An 18,728-nucleotide genomic window follows, 5' to 3' on the forward strand; every position below is an offset into this window, starting at 1 on the left:
CAGTGGACACACAGCTGGGCGGAGCAGCAAATGAATGCCGTTCTCTCTCTCTCTCTCTCCCCCTCTCTCTCCGTCTCTCTCTCTGTCTCTCTCTCTCTGTCTCTGTCTCTCCTCTCCCTGTCTCTGTCTCTCTGTCTCTCTCTCTCTCTCTGTCTCTCTCTCTCTCTCTGTCTCTCTCTCTCCTCTCCCCCGCCACCTGTCTCTCTAAAATCAATCGACCAAAACAAACATCAGGGACCAGGAGTGTGAGAGGACGGAGGGACAGGTGAGCACAGAGGATGCTTCGGGCAGGAGAGCTGCTCTGGACGGCACTGTCATGGCGGACACACGTCATCATGACACAGCTGCCCAAACCCTCAGCGAGCACCGCGCAGAGACCTGATGTCGGCTGTGCGCTCGGACAGCGCCCGCCCGCGCCCGCTCCGCACTGGGCACTGCAGGCCCGCCCCACTCCCGTGCGGAGGCGATGCAGGGAGAGGGAGGCGTGCGGGAAGCCTGCGCCTTCCCCTCCAGTTCGCTGTGAACCCTAACGCTGCTCCCACCGTCCTCACTGCCGTTGGGTGTGCGGCAGCTTTAAGTAAACACAGTGCGCAGAGCACGTCTGTCACCCGGGGGGCCCGCCCCTCCCGGGCAGGCCTGTCCCCACGTCTGTCACCCAGGGGCCCGCCCCTCCCGGGCAGGCCTGTCCCCACCCACGTCTGTCACCCGGGGGGCCCGCCCCTCCCGGGCGGGCCTGTCCCCACGTCTGTCACCCGGGGGGCCCGCCCCTCTCGGGCGGGCCTGTCCCCACGTCTGTCACCCGGGGGGCCCGCCCCTCCCGGGCAGGCCTGTCCCCACATCTGTCACCCGGGGGGCCCGCCCCTCCCGGGCAGGCCTGTCCCCACCCACGTCTGTCACCCGGGGGGCCCGCCCCTCCCGGGCAGGCCTGTCCCCATGCCCAGCCCCACAGCCACCATCTGCCTCCCTGCTGCTGTCTCCTCCAGACGCGGGGCGAGGGCACACGGCACACGCCCTCGTGTCTGCTGCGAGGTCCGCCCGTGCGCGGGCGTCCCTGGGCCCTCGTTTCTCTGTGTTGCCCACTGGTGGACACTCCACTGGACATACGACCCTGCGGACCCCTTCACCACGGAGGGCTGTTGGGAACATGCCTCCACGCACATTCACTCGCCGGTCTTCGTGTGGACATAGGTCTGCGTTCTCGAGTGTGGGTGGAATTGCTGGGGCGGGTGGTAAAGTCACGTTTGAATTTTTGACAAATGGCCGACTTGTTTCCCAAAGTGGCCACACCATTCTGCCTTCGTGGTCTGAGGGCCCCTGATGCTCCGCCCTCCCCGCGCCCACGCCGGCCGTCCCACCTGAGTGCGTCGTGTGCGCGTGGCGTGCCCGTTGTGTGCCCGTCGTGTGCCCATGGTGTGCGCATCGTGTGCCCGTGGTGTGCCCCTGGTGACCAGCTGACCGCTTCCCAGTCCTTCCATGATGCTGACTTTTCACGAGTGACGGGTTTTAACTGGGACGGGGTCCCGCGGCCCGTTTTCCTTCTGTGCCCAGTGCGCAGTTCGTCCCGAGGACGCTGTACTCGCCCACACTGCAGTGGCCTGGGCTTTCTCCTGGACGCTTTGACACGTGGACCCGGAGCCCCACCAAGGGGGCGTCCGTGGTGCAGAGGAGGCGCCAGGCTCGCGTGCAGCTGCGCCCTGGGTGGCCCCGCAGCGCGCAGTGGGGAGGCCCTGTGGGGTCGCTTTGCTGTTCCTCAGTCTGTGGACAGCACAGGTTTGGTGCAGACTCTTTGTCCTGCTGTTCTGGTCTGTTCTTCTGCAGCTGCACCCTGGGTGGCCCCGCAGCGCGCAGTGGGGAGGCCCTGTGGGGTCGCTTTGCTGATCCTCAGTCTGTGGACAGCACAGGTTTGGTGCAGACTCTTTGTCCTGCTGTTCTGGTCTGTTCTTCTGCAGCTGCACCCTGGGTGGCCCCGCAGCGCCCAGCGGGGAGGCCCCCTGTGGGGTCGCTTTGCTGATCCTCAGTCTGTGGACAGCACAGGTTTGGTGCAGACTCTTTGTCCTGCTGTTCTGGTCTGTTCTTCTGCAGCTGCACCCTGGGTGGCCCCGCAGTGCGCAGTGGGGAGGCCCTGTGGGGTCGCTTTGCTGATCCTCAGTCTGTGGACAGCACAGGTTTGGTGCAGACTCTTTGTCCTGCTGTTCTGGTCTGTTCTTCTGCAGCTGCACCCTGGGTGGCCCCGCAGCGCCCAGCGGAGAGGCCCTGTGGGTCGCTTTGCTGTTCCTCAGTCTGTGGACAGCACAGGTTTGGTGCAGACTCTTTGTCCTGCTGTTCTGGTCTGTTCTTCTGCAGCTGCACCCTGGGTGGCCCCGCAGCGCCCAGCGGGGAGGCCCCCTGTGGGTCGCTTTGCTGATCCTCAGTCTGTGGACAGCACAGGTTTGGTGCAGACTCTTTGTCCTGCTGTTCTGGTCTGTTCTTCTGCGTCTGCTCCAGCCCTTGGGGACGTGGGTCCTGCAGCCCCGTTGTTCTTGCAGCCTGGACTTCTGCAGGACCAGGACCAGCCTCGCACTCTCCCAGCGCTGACCCTGCGGCCCCGCCCCCCAGGGGCTCTTGTTCTCTGTCAGCTGACCCCCTTCCGGAGGACCCGTCATGTCCTGGTTCATCTGTGTCCCCTCCCCCCATTGCAGTGTAACTTCCAGTGGGACGGAGACTTTGATCTGTTTGTCCACTGGCCCCCGAGCCTGGGTGATGCAGGCACAGAGTCGCTCCCCGACCCCCACCCAGTGTCCCCACGTCCCGGCCAGGGGCCACGTGGTCATGCTGCTGCTGCTGACTGGGGTGAGCTCCGCCTGGGAACCAGAGGCGGGTCACCTACCCCAGCGGCTCCAGGGAGAGCCCTTTTCCCAGCCATTCCCGGCTTCTAGACATGGCCATGTTTCTTGGCTTGTGGCCCCATCCTCTGAGCCAGTAGTGTGGCACCTCCTCGTCTCCTGCTGACCCTCGTGGTGACGTAGGGCCGCCTGGATGACCTCAGCCTCCCTAAGGACTCGTGTCTGCACGGCCCTCTTGTCAGAGGAGGAAATAGTCCCAGGTTCCGGGCGTCACGAGGCAATGCCAGCTCCTGCTCTGTGTCCTGGTCACTCTCAGCCACCGATTGGGATGACTCTTGGCCTCTGCCTTTCAAAGGTGTTAGGATTCAGGGAGGGAGCTTGTCGCAGCCACAGGGGGAGCCAGACGGCCAGCCCTGGGACAGAGGCAGTGGTCCTGGATGTCGTGGTCCCGCCGCAAGCCTGCTGTGGGGGCTCCAGGGGCCGGGGCAGTTGCCCCTTCCCCTCCCTCTGCCCTGACGTTGGCAGGGTGGGGTGCTTGTGTGGGTCTAGCACAGTGGTCTAGCATGGTCAGGCTGGGCCTCACTGGGCCCTTGTGAGTTGTGAAGGGTCATACATGCTGGAACTCGCCACATGGGCCTGGGATGGAGCCCAGGACAGCAGGACCTCTCTCCCGGCCAGAGAGGGGCCCAGGGCCTTGCTGCCTGCCGTCTGTCCTTGACAGTGACGTGCTTGCACCCGGAGAGCATCCCCAGGGTCAGACTCCTTCCAGGTCCAGCGAGTGTGCTGGGTCCTTTCAGATGACTCCCTCCCTCAGGGGGCACCTCCCAGCCCGGGTCTACCAGGGCGGGGTCCTTACCGTCCACCCCTCGGCTGCCCCCCCCTCCCCCCTGGCCTGCAGCGGCTGCACCGTCCGGTTCAGGTCCTCTCCCCTCACCTGCTGCGTCGCAGGAGCCCGGGTCAGGCCACGGCCGCCGCATGCATGAGCAGTTTAATAGACTGCCCCGTCTCAAAGGAGGCAGAGAGAGGAGTGAAAACTCTTGTCTTGCAGAAAAGCAGACAGATTGACTCAAAAATGACTCTGTCAATAAAAGATGAGCTCGGAAAAGGCTTCCTTCCTCCAACAGGGAGCGCCTTCCAGGGAGCCAGGGTTCTGGAAGAAATTAATGATGTTCACCGTGCACGGAGCGGCCAGAGCCCGCAGCCGTCCTCAGGCATGCCTGGGGGGCCGCGCGCCAGCGCCCTGCACCTCCTCCTGCTCACGGGGACCCAGGCTGCCCACGGGCCCTGCCGGGGCGCTGCGGAGGGGGTGCTGGGCGGGTCCCGTGTGCGCGGCTGGGTCTGTGGAGTGACGGAGCTCTGTGCCCGTATCCCGGGGAGTCCGGCTCGGGGGCGGGGGGTGCATGCAGTGCCTCAGGCAGCTGGCCTCCGACGCTCTGGTCCTCACTGTTGCCGTCCACGAAGTGGAAGCGAAGGTGGTGATTCTTGACAGGGTGGCCACAAAGCTTAGGCAGAGGATTGGTCACATGTCACCAGACAGTGTTTCCAGTCCTAGCTCGGGGCCAGCCGTGGGCAGCATAGCTCAGTCCCCGCCCCTGGAAGCAGCGGCCAGCAAACAACCAGAGAACTGAGTGAGTCTGCCAGAGGTGGTGAGCTCCGTGACGACTCCACTCTCGGGGTCTGCAGGGCCTGGGTGGAGTGGTCAGGGAGGCCAGCCCTTCCCCCGAGGCAGCCCAGCTGCAGGGTCAGGTCCCCACAGCGTAGCTGGTGCTGTCAGTGCCTGTGGGGACCTGTCCCACCTGAGGCCTGGCTTCAAGGTCTGGCTTCTCTGCGCCCTGGCTGCCGATGCTGACTTCTGTGGGCCTGTCCCCATGCTGCTCAGGGGCCCAGACGAGGTGCAGGAGGTGGCTTTTCCCCGAGGCTCAGCCGGCCCTGTGCTCCCGAAAGGGCCTGGCACCCCTTAGGTGCAGGCACGGCCGTCTTCTGGCTTCGCCTGCTCTGTCCCAGCGGTGGGGTGGGCGCCTTCCCGAGTGGCAGTGCCGCATCAGCGCGCCTGTCAGCCCAGACCCCTCCCCCCGTAATCTGGTGGGCTGTAATTGCTGGTGTCCTCACAGATCATTCTGTGCAAGGTGACAAGCTGTTTGCCGGAGTGAGCCGTTAATCACACAGATGCCCGAGCTTACCCAGGAGGCGTCTGCCAGGCAGCCTGGCAGTGGGCACCGGCTCTGCTCATCTGCATATAATTCCAGGGTGAATGTCTTCTCTCTAGTGTAAAACGTGCAATTTCCGGCGCAGCAGGGAACACGGGCTGTGATGGAGACCCAGGGCCTGCGGCTTCAGGCAGTTCGGGCAAAGGCTTCCCCTCGGGCAGCAGAAGGCTCTGGCTAGTGGACGATGGGGTTTCGTCCACTTGTCACCGAGGGCAGCAGTGGGGACAGGGGTGCCCCGCCATGCCCTTTCTTGGAAAGGCCGCCCTGCCTCCGTGCCATGCGGGGGGTCTGGGGAATGGGGAACTGCCCGGTTGGCACGGCCCGCGTGGTTTCAGCAGGCTGGCACGGGCCCCTCCGCACCTGCCGGCCGCCAGGGCTCCCTGCAGTTGGGTTAGGGAGGCCCCGCGGGGAGCTGGGCTGCGTCTGGGTGGGCTGCTCTCCGTGGCCCGGACTCCGCTCCACTGCCCTCCCGGGGACAGTAAGGACCCGGTGCCCACCAGCCACAGGCCTACTGTGCCAGTTCCCACGGCTGCTAATAAAATTGCATAAATATTTGATGCCTAATTATTAAATATTTTAAAACGTAAAACTGAAATAGTTTAGGAGTTACAAGGCATGAATAATTCAGCCGTGGAAGTACGGAAGCGCATCCCAGCTTTGGGCCGAGCAGAACCAGGGTCCCTGCGCCGGCCTGGAGGGTCCTCATCTCGGGCTGGACGCCCCCAGCTGCGGGTGCTGCGGCTGCTCCTCTGGGCTCCGGCCTGGGCAGCACCCTAAGGTCCCTGCGGCTGCTCCTCTGGGCTCCGGCCTGGGCAGCACCCTAAGGTCCCTGCGGCTGCTCCTCTGGGCTCCGGCCTGGGCAGCACCCTAAGGTCCCTGCGGCTGCTCCTCTGGGCTCCGGCCTGGGCAGCACCCTAAGGTCCCTGCAGCTGCTCCTCTGGGCTCCGGCCTGGGCAGCACCCTAAGGTCCCTGCAGCTGCTCCTCTGGGCTCCGGCCTGGGCAGCACCCTAAGGTCCCTGCAGCTGCTCCTCTGGGCTCCGGCCTGGGCAGCACCCTAAGGTCCCTGCAGCTGCTCCTCTGGGCTCCGGCCTGGGCAGCACCCTAAGGTCCCTGCGGCTGCTCCTCTGGGCTCCGGCCTGGGCAGCACCCTAAGGTCCCTGCGGCTGCTCCTCTGGGCTCCGGCCTGGGCAGCACCCTAAGGTCCCTGCAGCACCGACGCCCGGGGCAGGGGGGCCTCCCGCTTTGCTCAGGGGCAGTGGCCACCTCTGCGTGCACGGGCTCCGTTCCCCGGGGCCCTGCAGGGGTGTGGGGACACATTTGCTGTCCCGCCATCTCCCGCAGACCCAGCACCTCACCTCAGACAGCTGCTCCCTGTGGTCTCGTGTCCAGTCTTGTGGCTGGAGTTCCACGTTGTCCTTCCCCCAGACCCGTGGGCACGGGACGGGCTCCCCCCGCCTGTCACAGGCACCTGGACTCCAACTTGGGACCTTGACCCCCCTCCCACCCCCCTGCTGCCTCCTCGGGGCCATTCACACAGACGACAGCGCTGTGCTCAGAGCCCGGCCAGCAGCCCCTGCCACCGCCCCGTGTCACCCTGGCTTTGTCACCATCCCACGTCCAGTCTCGGGTTCAGCTCCAGAGCTGCTCTCCAGACCTCAGGAGGGCATGAGACCTGGGGGCCAGGGTGGCCCTGTCCCCCGCTGGCTTGGCTTTGGACACTTGAGTCTTGCTGCCAAGAGGCAGCTGTCTCAGGCTACCCGTGTCCTGGCAGAGCCACTGTCCGCCCTGACCCTCGTGACCCAACGAGCTGTCACAGCCCAGGCCGCCGGCCCCCGTCCGCAGCACTCGGCCCTCGGGCCCCGAGGAGACAGAGGCCGTGCAGAGGGGGCTTCGGGAGCCTCTGAGAGGCCGGCCAGCGTCACACTGCAGCAGCCGCTCCACACGGTGTGGACCCCAGGGGCGGCCAGTGGTCATCTCCAGCCTGAGGACTTTCCAGGCTGCAGAGTGAGGTCGGGGCCCGGACTCCAAGGTGCACAGACGGCCTTCCTGGCCTGGAGCAGAGCTGGGAGCCACTCGTCCAAGCTCCTGGGCACGTGTGCCCCGCCCCGGCAGCCTCCGTGCCCTCCCCGCTGCCCCCACCCCAGGCAGCCTCTGTGCCCTCCCCGCTGTGCCCTCCCCGCTGCCCCCACCCCGGGCAGCCTCCGTGCCCTCCCCGCCGTGCTCTCCCCGCTGTGCCCTCCCCGCTGCCCCCACCCCGGGCAGCCTCCGTGCCCTCCCCACTGTGCCCCCGCCCCGGGCAGCCTCCGTGCCCTCCCCGCTGTGCCCCCACCCCAGGCAGCCTCTGTGCCCTCCCCGCTGTGCCCCCGCCCCGGGCAGCCTCCGTGCCCTCCCCGCCGTGCCCCCGCCCCGGGCAGCCTCCGTGCCCTCCCCGCTGTGCCCCCACCCCGGGCAGCCTCCGTGCCCTCCCCGCCGTGCCCCCACCCCGGGCAGCCTCCGTGCCCTCCCCGCCGTGCCCCCACCCCGGGCAGCCTCCGTGCCCTCCCCGCCGTGCCCCCGCCCCGGGCAGCCTCCGTGCCCTCCCCGCCGTGCCCCCGCCCCGGGCAGCCTCCGTGCCCTCCCCGCCGTGCCCTCCCCGCCGTGCCCCCCGCCCCGGGCAGCCTCCGTGCCCTCCCCGCCGTGCCCCCGCCCCGGGCAGCCTCCGTGCCCTCCCCGCCGTGCCCTCCCCGCCGTGCCCCCGCCCCGGGCAGCCTCCGTGCCCTCCCCGCTGTGCCCCCGCCCCAGGCAGCCTCCGTGCCCTCCCCGCCGTGCCCCCGCCCCGGGCAGCCTCCGTGCCCTCCCTGCTGTGCCCTCCCTGCTGTGCCCTCCCCGCTGTGCCCTCCCCACTGCCCCCGGGGTGCCCATCACTGGGTGCAGATGCAGCCGCCTGCCGCAGCCTGTGCTCAGCGCTGCTGCTTCTGGGCGAGGCACTCGTCCTTTCTGTTGTTATTTTAAAGCCCGAAAAACCTGGCACGGGCTAAGTGTTTTTTATTCACTTTTCAGAAAGAAAAATGATTCTGTCCTGACTCCCCAATGGGAAATTTCAAAAGTTGCTCCCAGCCCCAGAACAGCTGCTGCGGGGGGCGGGCGCCGGCCTGGGAAGGTCCACAGGGCCTGGTCCTCAGCCAGCGGCCCACTGCACCTCCCTCGCGCGGCCTCGCCTTGGGGGGTGGGGGGAGCGTGGATCGGAAAGGCCCTCGAGGCTGCAGGCTTGGAGGGCCGGGCGTAGGCTGCTGCTCAGGCCACGCTCGCTCAGGGCGTCTGTCCAGAAGACGTGAGGCTCCGTGCCCACGGGGTGCACACACCCGCACCCGGCACCCACCCGTTCACGTCCTCCGCCCCTCAGCTGGGCGAGCCTGCCTGGCGGGGCCACACTGGTGCCCACAGTGCCCGCTCCGTCGTGCCCACAGCCGGCGTCCCCTCTGCCCTGGGCGAGCCTGCCTGGCGGGGCCACACTGGTGCCCACAGTGCCCGCTCCGTCGTGCCCACAGCCGGCGTCCCCTCTGCCCTGGGCGAGCCTGCCTGGCGGGGCCACGCTGGTGCCCACAGTGCCCGCTCCGTCGTGCCCACAGCCGGCTTCCCCTCTGCCCTGGGCGAGCCTGCCTGGCGGGGCCACACTGGTGCCCACAGTGCCCGCTCCGTCGTGCCCACAGCCGGCGTCCCTCTGCCCTGGGTGCGGCTGCCGCCCCTCCCATTCTGGCACCGAGGGCTCCGTCAGCTCTGGGGTTGCTCTTTCCCTCGGCGGGTCATGTCCCCTGTGCCTCATCTTCCTGCCTTCCCCGCCCCGTCCCCCGTCCCTCCCACCCCTGTCCCCCTGTGCTCCGTTCCCCTAGGGTGCCCCTGCTCTGGTGGGGACTCTGGGCCCTGCGCCCCGTGCTCAGCCCACTCCCCTGCCCCTCAGAGGAGGGGCCTCCTCGTCTCCCTCTGCTGGGTCCCTGCTCCTGAGGGTCCCCTTCCTCTCCTCGCTGAGCCTGTTTGGGTGGGACGCGTCCTTCGGGAGCTGAGGACTGGCAGGAGGTTGTCCTCGAGACCTGAGTGTGCTAGGCCGTCCCTTGTCCGCTCCCAGACGGGTCGGCGTGACCGAGGGTGACGTTCCGGCCGGGAGCTCCGTCCGCCCGGAGCTCTGCAGGCCCCGATGAATGCCGCCATTCCTGCCTCCTGTTCTGAGTGGGGGGTTTCGGGACCACAGACCCTCTACAGAGCACTGGGTGTCGTCTGGCTGCACCTGCTCAACTCAGAGGCCCCGTCGCTTCCTTGTAGGAATTCCCTGAAATTACTCCTTCCTGCGTTCTGTAACCTTCTTATTTATGGAGAACCCTGTTTGTTGGAGGGGGGCTCCCGGTCTGTTTGCTGCTTTCACCCCTCCTGTCCCTGGTGCCAGGGCGTCGCGGGGTCTGCGGGCTCACCAGGAGTGGCTCTGTCTGGAGTGACATGGGTAGCTTCCGAAGCCCTCTCTGCTGCAGAAGGCTCTTCTCTGCTCCCAGGGGCCTTAGACGTTGGTGTTCCTCTTGTTTTTCATTTCCTCCAAGTGTTGCCTTGACTTGTCTTACGTTGAGCATGTCCTCCAGTGTCCGGTGACCCTCTATGCGTGCTTACATTTGCTCTGTGTGGGAGGCGGGCACTGCCCTCCACTTGGCCGTTCTGAGTGGGCAGGTGGGGTGGGTGGCCAGTTCCCAGGCCCAGTACTGTGGGCCAGAGTTCTGGGGCTGGTCCGCAGGACAGAGGTGGGCGGAGGGAGGCCCAGCAGCGGGAGTGGTGGGCAGGGGCCGCAGTTGGCACCCTCGGGCCCAAGCCACCTAGCACCTCACCCTTGTCTGGATGGCAGCATGGGTGACCGAACACAGGTGGAGGCTCGCGTGGGGTCCCGGCAGTGTGGCCAGCTGCTGAGACCTCCTTCTGTCCCCGTCCCTGTGCAGGTGGGCTCTGCCTACGCCCTGCAGGGAGGCCCTGCCGAGGGAGCCGCTGAGCTGGGCAGGTGCCGCAGCTGCCCGGCCGGGTCCTGTGCCCTTCCCTGGGGGCCTGCCGGGCCCCGGGTGGCGGGGCGGCTCCTGGTCCGGTCTCTTCCTTCAGCTCAGCCCTGTGTCTCCTCTCTGGGAGGACGGCGTCCACTGGGGGCACGGATGAGTGTGATGCCCCTCTGCAGACCCTCAGACCAGTCGGCTGACCCTCCCTGCCCTGCTCTCCGGGCCTGCTGAGCCCCCACCCCTCAGCCAAGTGTGTCATCTTCCAGAGCTTTGTCTGCAAACCCCGTGCCCACCCCGTGCTCACCCCGTCCCCACCCTGTGCCCACCCCGTCCCCACCCCGTGCCCATCTAGTCCCCACCCCGTGCCCACCCCGTCCCCACCCCGTGCCCACCCCGTGCCCACCCCGTCCCCACCCCGTGCCCACCCCGTCCCCACCCCGTGCTCACCCCGTCCCCACCCCGTGCCCACCCCGTGCTCACCCCGTCCCCACCCCGTGCCCACCCCGTCCCCACCCCGTCCCCACCCCGTGCCCACGCCGTGCTCACCCCGTCCCCACCCCGTGCCCACACCGTGCTCACCCCGTCCCCACCCCGTCCCCACCCCGTGCCCACCCCGTCCCCACCCCGTGCCCACCCCGTCCCCACCCCGTGCTCACCCCGTCCCCACCCCGTGCCCATGCCGTCCCCACCCCGTCCCCACCCCGTGCCCACCCCGTCCCCACCCCGTGCCCACACCGTGCTCACCCCGTCCCCACCCCGTGCTCACCCCGTCCCCACCCCGTGCCCACCCCGTCCCCACCCCGTGCCCACACCGTCCCCACCCCGTGCCCACACCGTGCTCACCCCGTGCCCACCCTGTCCCCACCCCGTGCTCACCCCGTCCCCACCCCGTGCCCACACCGTGCTCACCCCGTCCCCACCCCGTCCCCACCCCGTGCTCACCCCGTCCCCACCCCCGTGCCCACCCCGTCCCCACCCCCGTGCCCACACCGTGCTCACCCCGTGCCCACCCCGTCCCCACCCCGTGCCCACCCCGTCCCCACCCCGTGCTCACCCCGTCCCCACCCCGTGCCCACCCCGTGCTCACCCCGTGCCCACCCCGTCCCCACCCCGTGCCCACCCCGTCCCCACCCCGTGCCCACCCCGTGCTCACCCCGTGCCCACCCCGTGCCCACCCCGTCCCCACCCCGTGCTCACCCCGTCCCCACCCCGTGCCCACCCCGTCCCCACCCCGTGCCCACACCGTGCTCACCCCGTGCCCACCCCGTCCCCACCCCGTGCCCACCCCGTCCCCACCCCGTGCTCACCCCGTCCCCACCCCGTGCCCACCCCGTGCTCACCCCGTCCCCACCCCGTCCCCACCCCGTGCCCACCCCGTGCCCACCCCGTGCTCACCCCGTGCCCACCCCGTGCTCACCCCGTCCCCACCCCGTCCCCACCCCGTGCCCACCCCGTCCCCACCCCGTGCCCACCCCGTGCTCACCCCGTCCCCACCCCGTGCCCACCCCGTCCCCACCCCGTGCCCACCCCGTGCTCACCCCGTGCCCACCCCGTCCCCACCCCGTGCCCACCCCGTCCCCACCCCGTGCTCACCCCGTCCCCACCCCGTGCCCACACCGTGCTCACCCCGTCCCCACCCCGTCCCCACCCCGTGCCCACCCCGTCCCCACCCCGTGCCCACCCCGTGCCCACCCCGTCCCCACCCCGTGCTCACCCCGTCCCTACCCTGTGCTCACCCCGTGCCCACCCCGTCCCCACCCCGTCCCCACCGTGTCCCCACCCCGTCCCCACCCCGTCCCCACCGTGTCCCCACCCCGTCCCCACCTCGTGCTCACCCCGTGCCCACCCCGTGCCCACCCCATGCCCACCCTGTGCTCACCCCATCCCCACCCCGTCCCCACCCCGTCCCCACCCCGTGCTCACCCCGTGCCCACCCCGTCCCCACCCCGTGCCCACCCCGTCCCCACCCTGTGCCCACCCCATGCCCAAGTGAGCAGGGCAGACACTCGTGTTTGTTCCTCGCCATCGGGAACCCGTGGTGCGCTGGGGACTGAACTGCCGCACGCTCTGTAGGGTGCGGGAGAGAGACTCCCGTGGGGACTGGGACGCTGGCCTCCCCAGACGGCAGTCCCCTGGAGGAGAGAAGCACTAACAAAGAGTTTAAGTGCTCTGTTGTGTTGCGGGTGCTGTGACATCGTCGTACACTGTGACACAGCTGGGACGTGGAGAGCGACTGCTCCGTGGGCTGGCCTGGTGGCCCTGGGGAGCTGCTTCCCCTCGGAGCGTCCAGGTCTGTCCAGGTGGCGTGGGCCTTCACATAGGACGGGGCTGGGTATAGGGCAGAGGGAGGAAGGCAGCCCCGTGCACCTGCTCTGAGTCACAGCCCTCTGGACTCAGACGTGGGCAGGGCCAGCCCACCAACGGGAGCCACTGCAGAGTGACCCCAGGACGGAGCTGTGAGGCTGGAGGTCTCTGTGCCCAGAATGCAGCAGCAGGACCGGGCTGGCCAGCTGTCAGTGGTGTCCACGCAGGGTCAGACCCAGTGCCCTTCACCACAGTCCAGCGCAACCCAGTGCCTGCGGGCTGGCCTGGCTCGGACGTGGGCACGGCTCAGCTCAGGCCCACGGAGAAGAGGGACTTGGGAAAGCCAACCCCTGTGGCCACCCCCCAACAGCCATTTGCACCTTTTTTTTTTAAGGTTTTATTCATTGATTTTAGAGAGAGACAGAGAGAGAAAGGTCGGGGGTGGGGGCGGAGCAGGAAGCATCAACTCTCAGTAGTTGCTTCCCGTTTGTGCCTTGGCCAGGCAGCCCTCAGCGCCCCCGGTCAGCGCTCTGTCCACTGCACGGCCACAGGCCCCCGGTCAGCGCTCTGTCCACTGCACGGCCACAGGCCAGGCAGGCCCTCAGCGCCCCCGGTCAGCGCTCTGTCCACTGCACGGCCACAGGCCAGGCAGGCCCTCAGCGCCCCCGGTCAGCACTCTGTCCACTGCACGGCCACAGGCCAGGCAGGCCCTCAGCGCCCCCGGTCAGCGCTCTGTCCACTGCACGGCCACAGGCCAGGCAGGCCCTCAGCGACCTCGGTCAGCACTCTGTCCACTGCACGGCCACAGGCCAGGCAGCCGTTTGCATGTTTTAAGCATGTTGGTGCTGTTTTGTCTGCGTGTTCGTCATAACCCTCCGAGGAATAAGCAGAGTTCTGAGGAAGTTCTAGGTGTTGGTCCTTTTCGTCTGACGGGCCGGGACCCCCGCGGGTCACAGGAACAGAGACCTTTTGACCGCCGCCGACCCAGCCCCCCACCCTTAACGCCTGCAGATAGATAGGGACGTGGAACCACCGTGGTGCACGTGCGTTGAGTGCGACAGGCACAGCAGGGCCTGCGGCCGGTGCGGCCCCGCGGAGATCAGCCTGGCCCGACGGCCTCGTCCTGGCTCCGCCACCCTCCGTCTGTCCATCCGTCTACTCGTCTGTCTGCCCACCTCTCACTTGCTCTCTCCGCCCTCCTGGATAAAACCGTTCTCCAGCTCTCCGGCTGTGAACCGACCCCCAGAGCCGGGAGCCGGGAACGCGGGCTTCGCCGTGCCGTCCCTCCCGGGGGCGGGGCCTCCCTGCGCCTCCTCCGTGTGAGAGGCTGACACGCCCCCTCCACGCCCCCTCCGCGCCCCTCCACCCCCCACCACGCCCCCTCCACCCCCCTCCATGCCCCCCACCACGCCCCTCCGCGCCCCCACCACGACCCCCTCCGCGCCCCCACCACGACCCCCTCCACCCCCCACCACGCCCCCTCCACGCCCCCACCACAGAGCTCTCAGAGCCGCCTCCGTGAGTCCCGGGGGGCCAGGTGTCGGGGCTGCGCGCTGGAGGAGGGGTGGGGGGCAGCCGTCAGACGGCCGCTTGGATGAGGCTGGGGCGGCCAGGGGGCCTGGGCTGCTCATCTGGTCACAGCAGCCCGTGCGGCTCAGGAGCCCCGGCCCCGCTGGCCCTCGACCTCACCGTTCCTGCCCACCCAGCCTCTGCCTGCTCCACGCCATCGCCGCCTCCTGCCCTGACGTCCACGCGTCCACCAGCCGCCTCCTCCCCAGGACTTGCCGAGAGCCCGCGCAGGGGCTGCAGAGGGGCAGGTGAGGAAGGCAGGCCTTGGCACAGACTGACGAGGTGGCTGCAGGCAGCTTCCTCTGGTCAGTGTGGCCGGAGGGCGCAGGACCCAAAGGGCAGGAAGGGAGGAGGGCCCCCAGCCTCAGCAAGGGCTCGCAGGGTGGACCGACCCAGGGTGACCGTGCTGCGCTGCCCAGAGCACCGGTGGCCGGGGCCCATGGCAGACCCTTCAGCCCAGGTGGCCCGGGCTGTGCCAGGTGGAGCTGTCGGCTGCCCGCCTGCCCACGTGTGGCGTCATCCGCAGGCCGGGCCTGACGGAGCGGCTGTGGGCGGGGCAGAGCGGGACTCTGGCCCCTGGCGTCTGGGGCCCCGAGGAAGCCTCAAGCACGTGGGGGAGGCTGCCTCACAGCCACAGCACTTCCAGAGTGGAGGCCCACCTTGTATTTATTCCACCAAACCGTCCCGTGAATTCGTGTTCACATAAGCGATTGAACCGCGGGGGTAACAGGAAGGTCAGAACACCGACTATTCCTCCAGCCACCGTGCGGCTCGGGGCTCCCCAGCCCCCTCAGGGCGGTGGACCCTGCCCGGAGGCAGCACGCCTGAGGCCTCAGCAGGGCCAGGCAGACAGGGCCAGACCCTTCCTGCCCCCCGCCGGCCCTGGGACCTGAGCACCTGGTCCCTCCAGGCCCCCAGGCCCTGCATTCTCGCTCCTCACAGGGCACTGTGTGACCCGCGTTGTGGCAGCGTGAGGGCCGCGCCGGGTCAGGGGTGAGCACCGTCCCCGGGGTCCTGGTGCCTGGCCCCCAGGAGTGCAGGGGGCACACCCGCCCTCCACGGGACGGCTCACCTCCGAGGGGAGGCCCTCGCTCCCCGACCTGAGCCCACCCACCTGCAGGAGCCGTGGACCGTGGAACAGGCAGCCCTGACGTGTCTGTGGCCAGCCGGGCGGTTTCCTCCTCCAAGGTCAGGCTGCAGTTATACCGGAATTTAATTTTCCCCGTTGGACACCTGAGATCCATTCAAGGCCGAGCGGCTCTGACAGGGGTGAAATATCGCTGTGGAAGCGTGGTCGGTGGATTTTCCTGCTGACAGACCGGCCAGCACCCAGCTCTGGGGACGAACACCGGGCCAGGGCTGCCAATCGCCCCCTTGATTCCACAGTCTGATCTCACGATTCATCCAGGGCTTGTGCCGCGACCCCAGGAGAGAGGCTCTCGGCTCCAGAACAGCCACCCCCGGGGCCATCGAGCCCGTGATGAGTGGGGGTGGTGGGGAGGGCGCGGGGCGTGGGGGGCGGTCAGGAGGCCCCTCTGCAGAACCGGACAGGGCGGTCCCAGGCTGCCCGCCGAGTGGCGGGCTCTGTAGTCCTGGGGTGCGCATTCGGAACCTGGCACATCCCAGAGCGTGCGAGGCGGCGAGGGTGTGGCGCACGTGGTCCTGGCGTCGGACGGCTCTGCCTGTGCCGTGGGTCCATGGCCCGGTGGTAGGTCGCGGTGTCCCTGTGCACACCCCAGGGAGAGCCCGCCCCCGCCCCGCAGCCCCATGACGGACAGCTCCCGCGTCAGGGGGCAGAGCCCAGACCCACACGGCACTCTGCCCCCCGCCCCCCGCTCCGGGATCGAGCGTGGTCCTCACAGCGGCGCCTGCAGGTGGCCCCGTGCCTGCGAGCCACAGGGCGCAGCAGTGGGAAGGGCGGAGTGGGCAGGGGGGGCCTCTGTGGCCTTTCCCTGGGGCTCAGGCTCCCCTGCCCCACATCCCCCTCACCTCCTCCAGGAAGCGACCCCGACTGCGTCTGCCCCTTGTAAACTGGTGCCCTGACCCTCCTGGACTGGCCGGGGGCGGGGGCCACATCATGGGCTGGTGGTTCAGCCTGAGGAACTGTGTCCCTGTCACAGTGGGGGCTCGGGGCCTCACACAGCCAGCTGGCGGGAGGACAGACTCAAACCGGGCTGACTGTTCCGAGCCCGTGCCCTGCTGGGCGCCCCCCGTCCCACATGGGGCAGCCCCCAGCCCTGCGGGACTCCCTGCCCAGCTCCCAGCAGGAGCTCCAGGAGGCGCCTGGCTTCAGACTACATGTGTTTAGCAAGCCAGCCTCGCTCGTTAGTGGGGGATAAATCTGGGTTTAATTACTGGGAAGGCACCTTGGGTGAGGTTCACGGTAATCACTGCAGGTCCCCTGACGGCTCCGCACAGCTGGCCTCTCCCGACGCAGCTGTAAACCAGGCAGGAGTGGCCCGTGCCGGGGCCTGAGCCCTGGACCGGGCAGTCAGGGCAGCTCAGCGGGAGAAAGTGGCCCAGGAGTCTCTGAGGGAGCCTGTGGTCCCAGGCAGCTGGCAGGGGAACCCCCAGGGCAACAGGATCCAAAATCTCCAGCTGACCTCTGCTCTCGGGGCTCCTCCCCCGCTGCTGACCCCTGCCCTTGTGGGGCGCCCGGCAGTGGGGACTTGCTGCGGACCAGCAGCTAGCCAACTGCCCGCTGGGGGCCCTGGGGCCACAGTGCTGATGGGATTGTCAGCACCTCCTTCAAGCATCCCTGAGCCTGCAGTGTGCCCCATCCACCTCCCCGTGCGTCCTGACTCGGCCGGTCTTCAGTTCCGGCCACGAGCTGGGTGTTTGAAAGAAGCCAGGCCGGGTGTGGGGTCCGGAGCTCAGAGCCAGGAGGACAGCTGGCCGTCTGGTCACTGCTGTCCTCAGCACTGCTTTAACAGGGCAGCTCCATGCTGTCCCCCAGGCAGGTGGCTCCGGTCACTTGTCCTTTTCGCTGGTGGCTGAGCACACACGCCGTGGCTTGCTGACGTGGCAGGTGTCGCCCCCGCCCCCACTCGGCCACCTGTGCCCCGACCCCAGCTGCCGCCGCTCCCGAGCCCGTGAGCTCACCTGCCCGCTGTCTCCGCAGAGCTGAAGAAGCAGGTGGAGAGCACAGAGCTGAAGAACCGGCGGCTCAAGGAGGTCTTCCAGACCAAGATCCAGGAGTTCCGGAAGGTCTGCTACACGCTCACGGGCTACCAGGTCGACATCACCCGGGAGAGCCAGTACCGGCTGACGTCCATGTACGCCGAGCACAAGGACGACTGCCTCGTCTTCAAGGTAGGCCCCCGCCGCGCCACGCCGCCCAGCCTGGGAGCAGGGTAGCCTCGCGTTTCCAGGGTGCTGGCTCGGGCGGGGGCTGGACGTGGGCTCCCGTCAGGCCGGAGGTGTGAGTCCTCTCCCCTACGCGGGCTCCAGCTTGCGGCCTGGGCTCCGGCCGCTGTCTCCGGGAAGCCGCAGAGCATGTAGTCAGACACAGGACGGGACCACTCCAAGCTGGCTCTGTGACCATGTTGTCCCACCTGGAGGGCAGGGCAGGGCCCAGTGTCGGCAGTGCCCGTGGCGGGGGGGGGGGGTGAGAAACGGGGTGAAAGGGCATTGGGCCAGGGTGCTGTGCGCAAGGACCTCTGGGTCGTGTGCTGGTCACCAGGAGCCAGGCCTGGGAACCACAGGGACAGACTCCCCAGCCTGTCTGCCCAGCTCGCTCTGCAAAGTGGGCAGTGCCCCTGTGTGGGTCTGACGTCCACAACAGGCAGCAGGCTGCCCAGGAGCTGGGACCTGGCCTGGCGCAGGAGGTGCTGGGCACTGCCCGGGCTGGGCGGAGCCTGGGAGGACAGCACCAGAGTCCTGTGCTGGGATCTCACGGAAGACAGCGTGGGCGGTCAGCACCAGAGGGCACCTGCGTCCTGTGCTGGGGTCTCACGGAGGACAGCGTGGGAGGACAGCACCAGAGGGCACCTGCGTCCTGGGCTGGGGGTCTCACGGAAGACAGCCTGGGAGGACAGCACCAGAGGGCACCTGGGTCCTGTGCTGGGGGTCTCACGGAAGACAGCGTGGGCGGTCAGCACCAGAGGGCACCTGCGTCCTGGGCTGGGGTCTCACGGAAGACAGCGTGGGCGGTCAGCACCAGAGGGCACCTGCGTCCTGGGCTGGGGTCTCACGGAAGACAGCGTGGGCGGTCAGCACCAGAGTGCACCTGGGTCCTGGGCTGGGGTCTCACGGAAGACAGCGTGGGCGGTCCCCGATGTGTGAGCTGGGCCCCCCCTGCGCTGTGCCCCCCAGGAACTCCCCCGGGCACCCGTGCAGGACCTGCTCCACAGCAGGTGGGTCAGCAGCAGTGGCTGAGGGACAGAGAGAGAACCAAGACCCTGCAGTCCTAATGTCCTCCTTGTATACACTGACCCTGCACGGCCACCCAGCCGCTGGCCAAGGGCGAGGAGCCCTCCGTCCCCACCCGTCCCCCTTGGGCTCAGATCCTCCTAGGGTCTCTCCTCCCGTTGCCTGACCCTCTGGCTGGGCTCCTGGCAGCACGCCTTGGCCTCTGTCCTCTGTCTCTGCTGGCAGAGAGCGCTGGGCTCTGGGAACAGCCGGAGCAGGGCCTGCTGGCGTGCGGGCACGGGGCCTGTGCTGGCCCGTGTGCACTGCCCCCTCGGTCAGGCCTCTCAGAGCAGCTTCTCCTCCCAGCCCCCAGCACAGGCCGCGACCCTCCAGCTCCCCTGTGGGTCCCCGGGGGAACCTCCCGCTTGCCGGGGGCCCAGGGGACACGTTGGGAGCTGCCAACCTTCTGGCAGGA

The 18,728-nt window shown here is 68.5% G+C and overlaps 1 protein-coding gene across 5 annotated transcripts in view; it reads left to right on the plus strand.

Moving 5' to 3' along the window:
- MAD1L1 (mitotic arrest deficient 1 like 1) overlaps positions 1-18,728 on the plus strand; it is a 318,931-nt gene that overhangs the window by 269,886 nt on the left and 30,317 nt on the right. For all 5 annotated transcript variants that reach the window (XM_066344271.1, XM_066344270.1, XM_066344272.1 and 2 more), the window contains one exon: positions 17,025-17,215. In XM_066344271.1, the coding sequence (XP_066200368.1) occupies positions 17,025-17,215 (191 nt within the window). The remainder of the gene's footprint in view (positions 1-17,024; positions 17,216-18,728) is intronic.

This window comes from Saccopteryx leptura, chromosome 6 (genome assembly GCF_036850995.1).
Source record: "Saccopteryx leptura isolate mSacLep1 chromosome 6, mSacLep1_pri_phased_curated, whole genome shotgun sequence".
Lineage (NCBI taxonomy): Eukaryota > Metazoa > Chordata > Mammalia > Chiroptera > Emballonuridae > Saccopteryx > Saccopteryx leptura.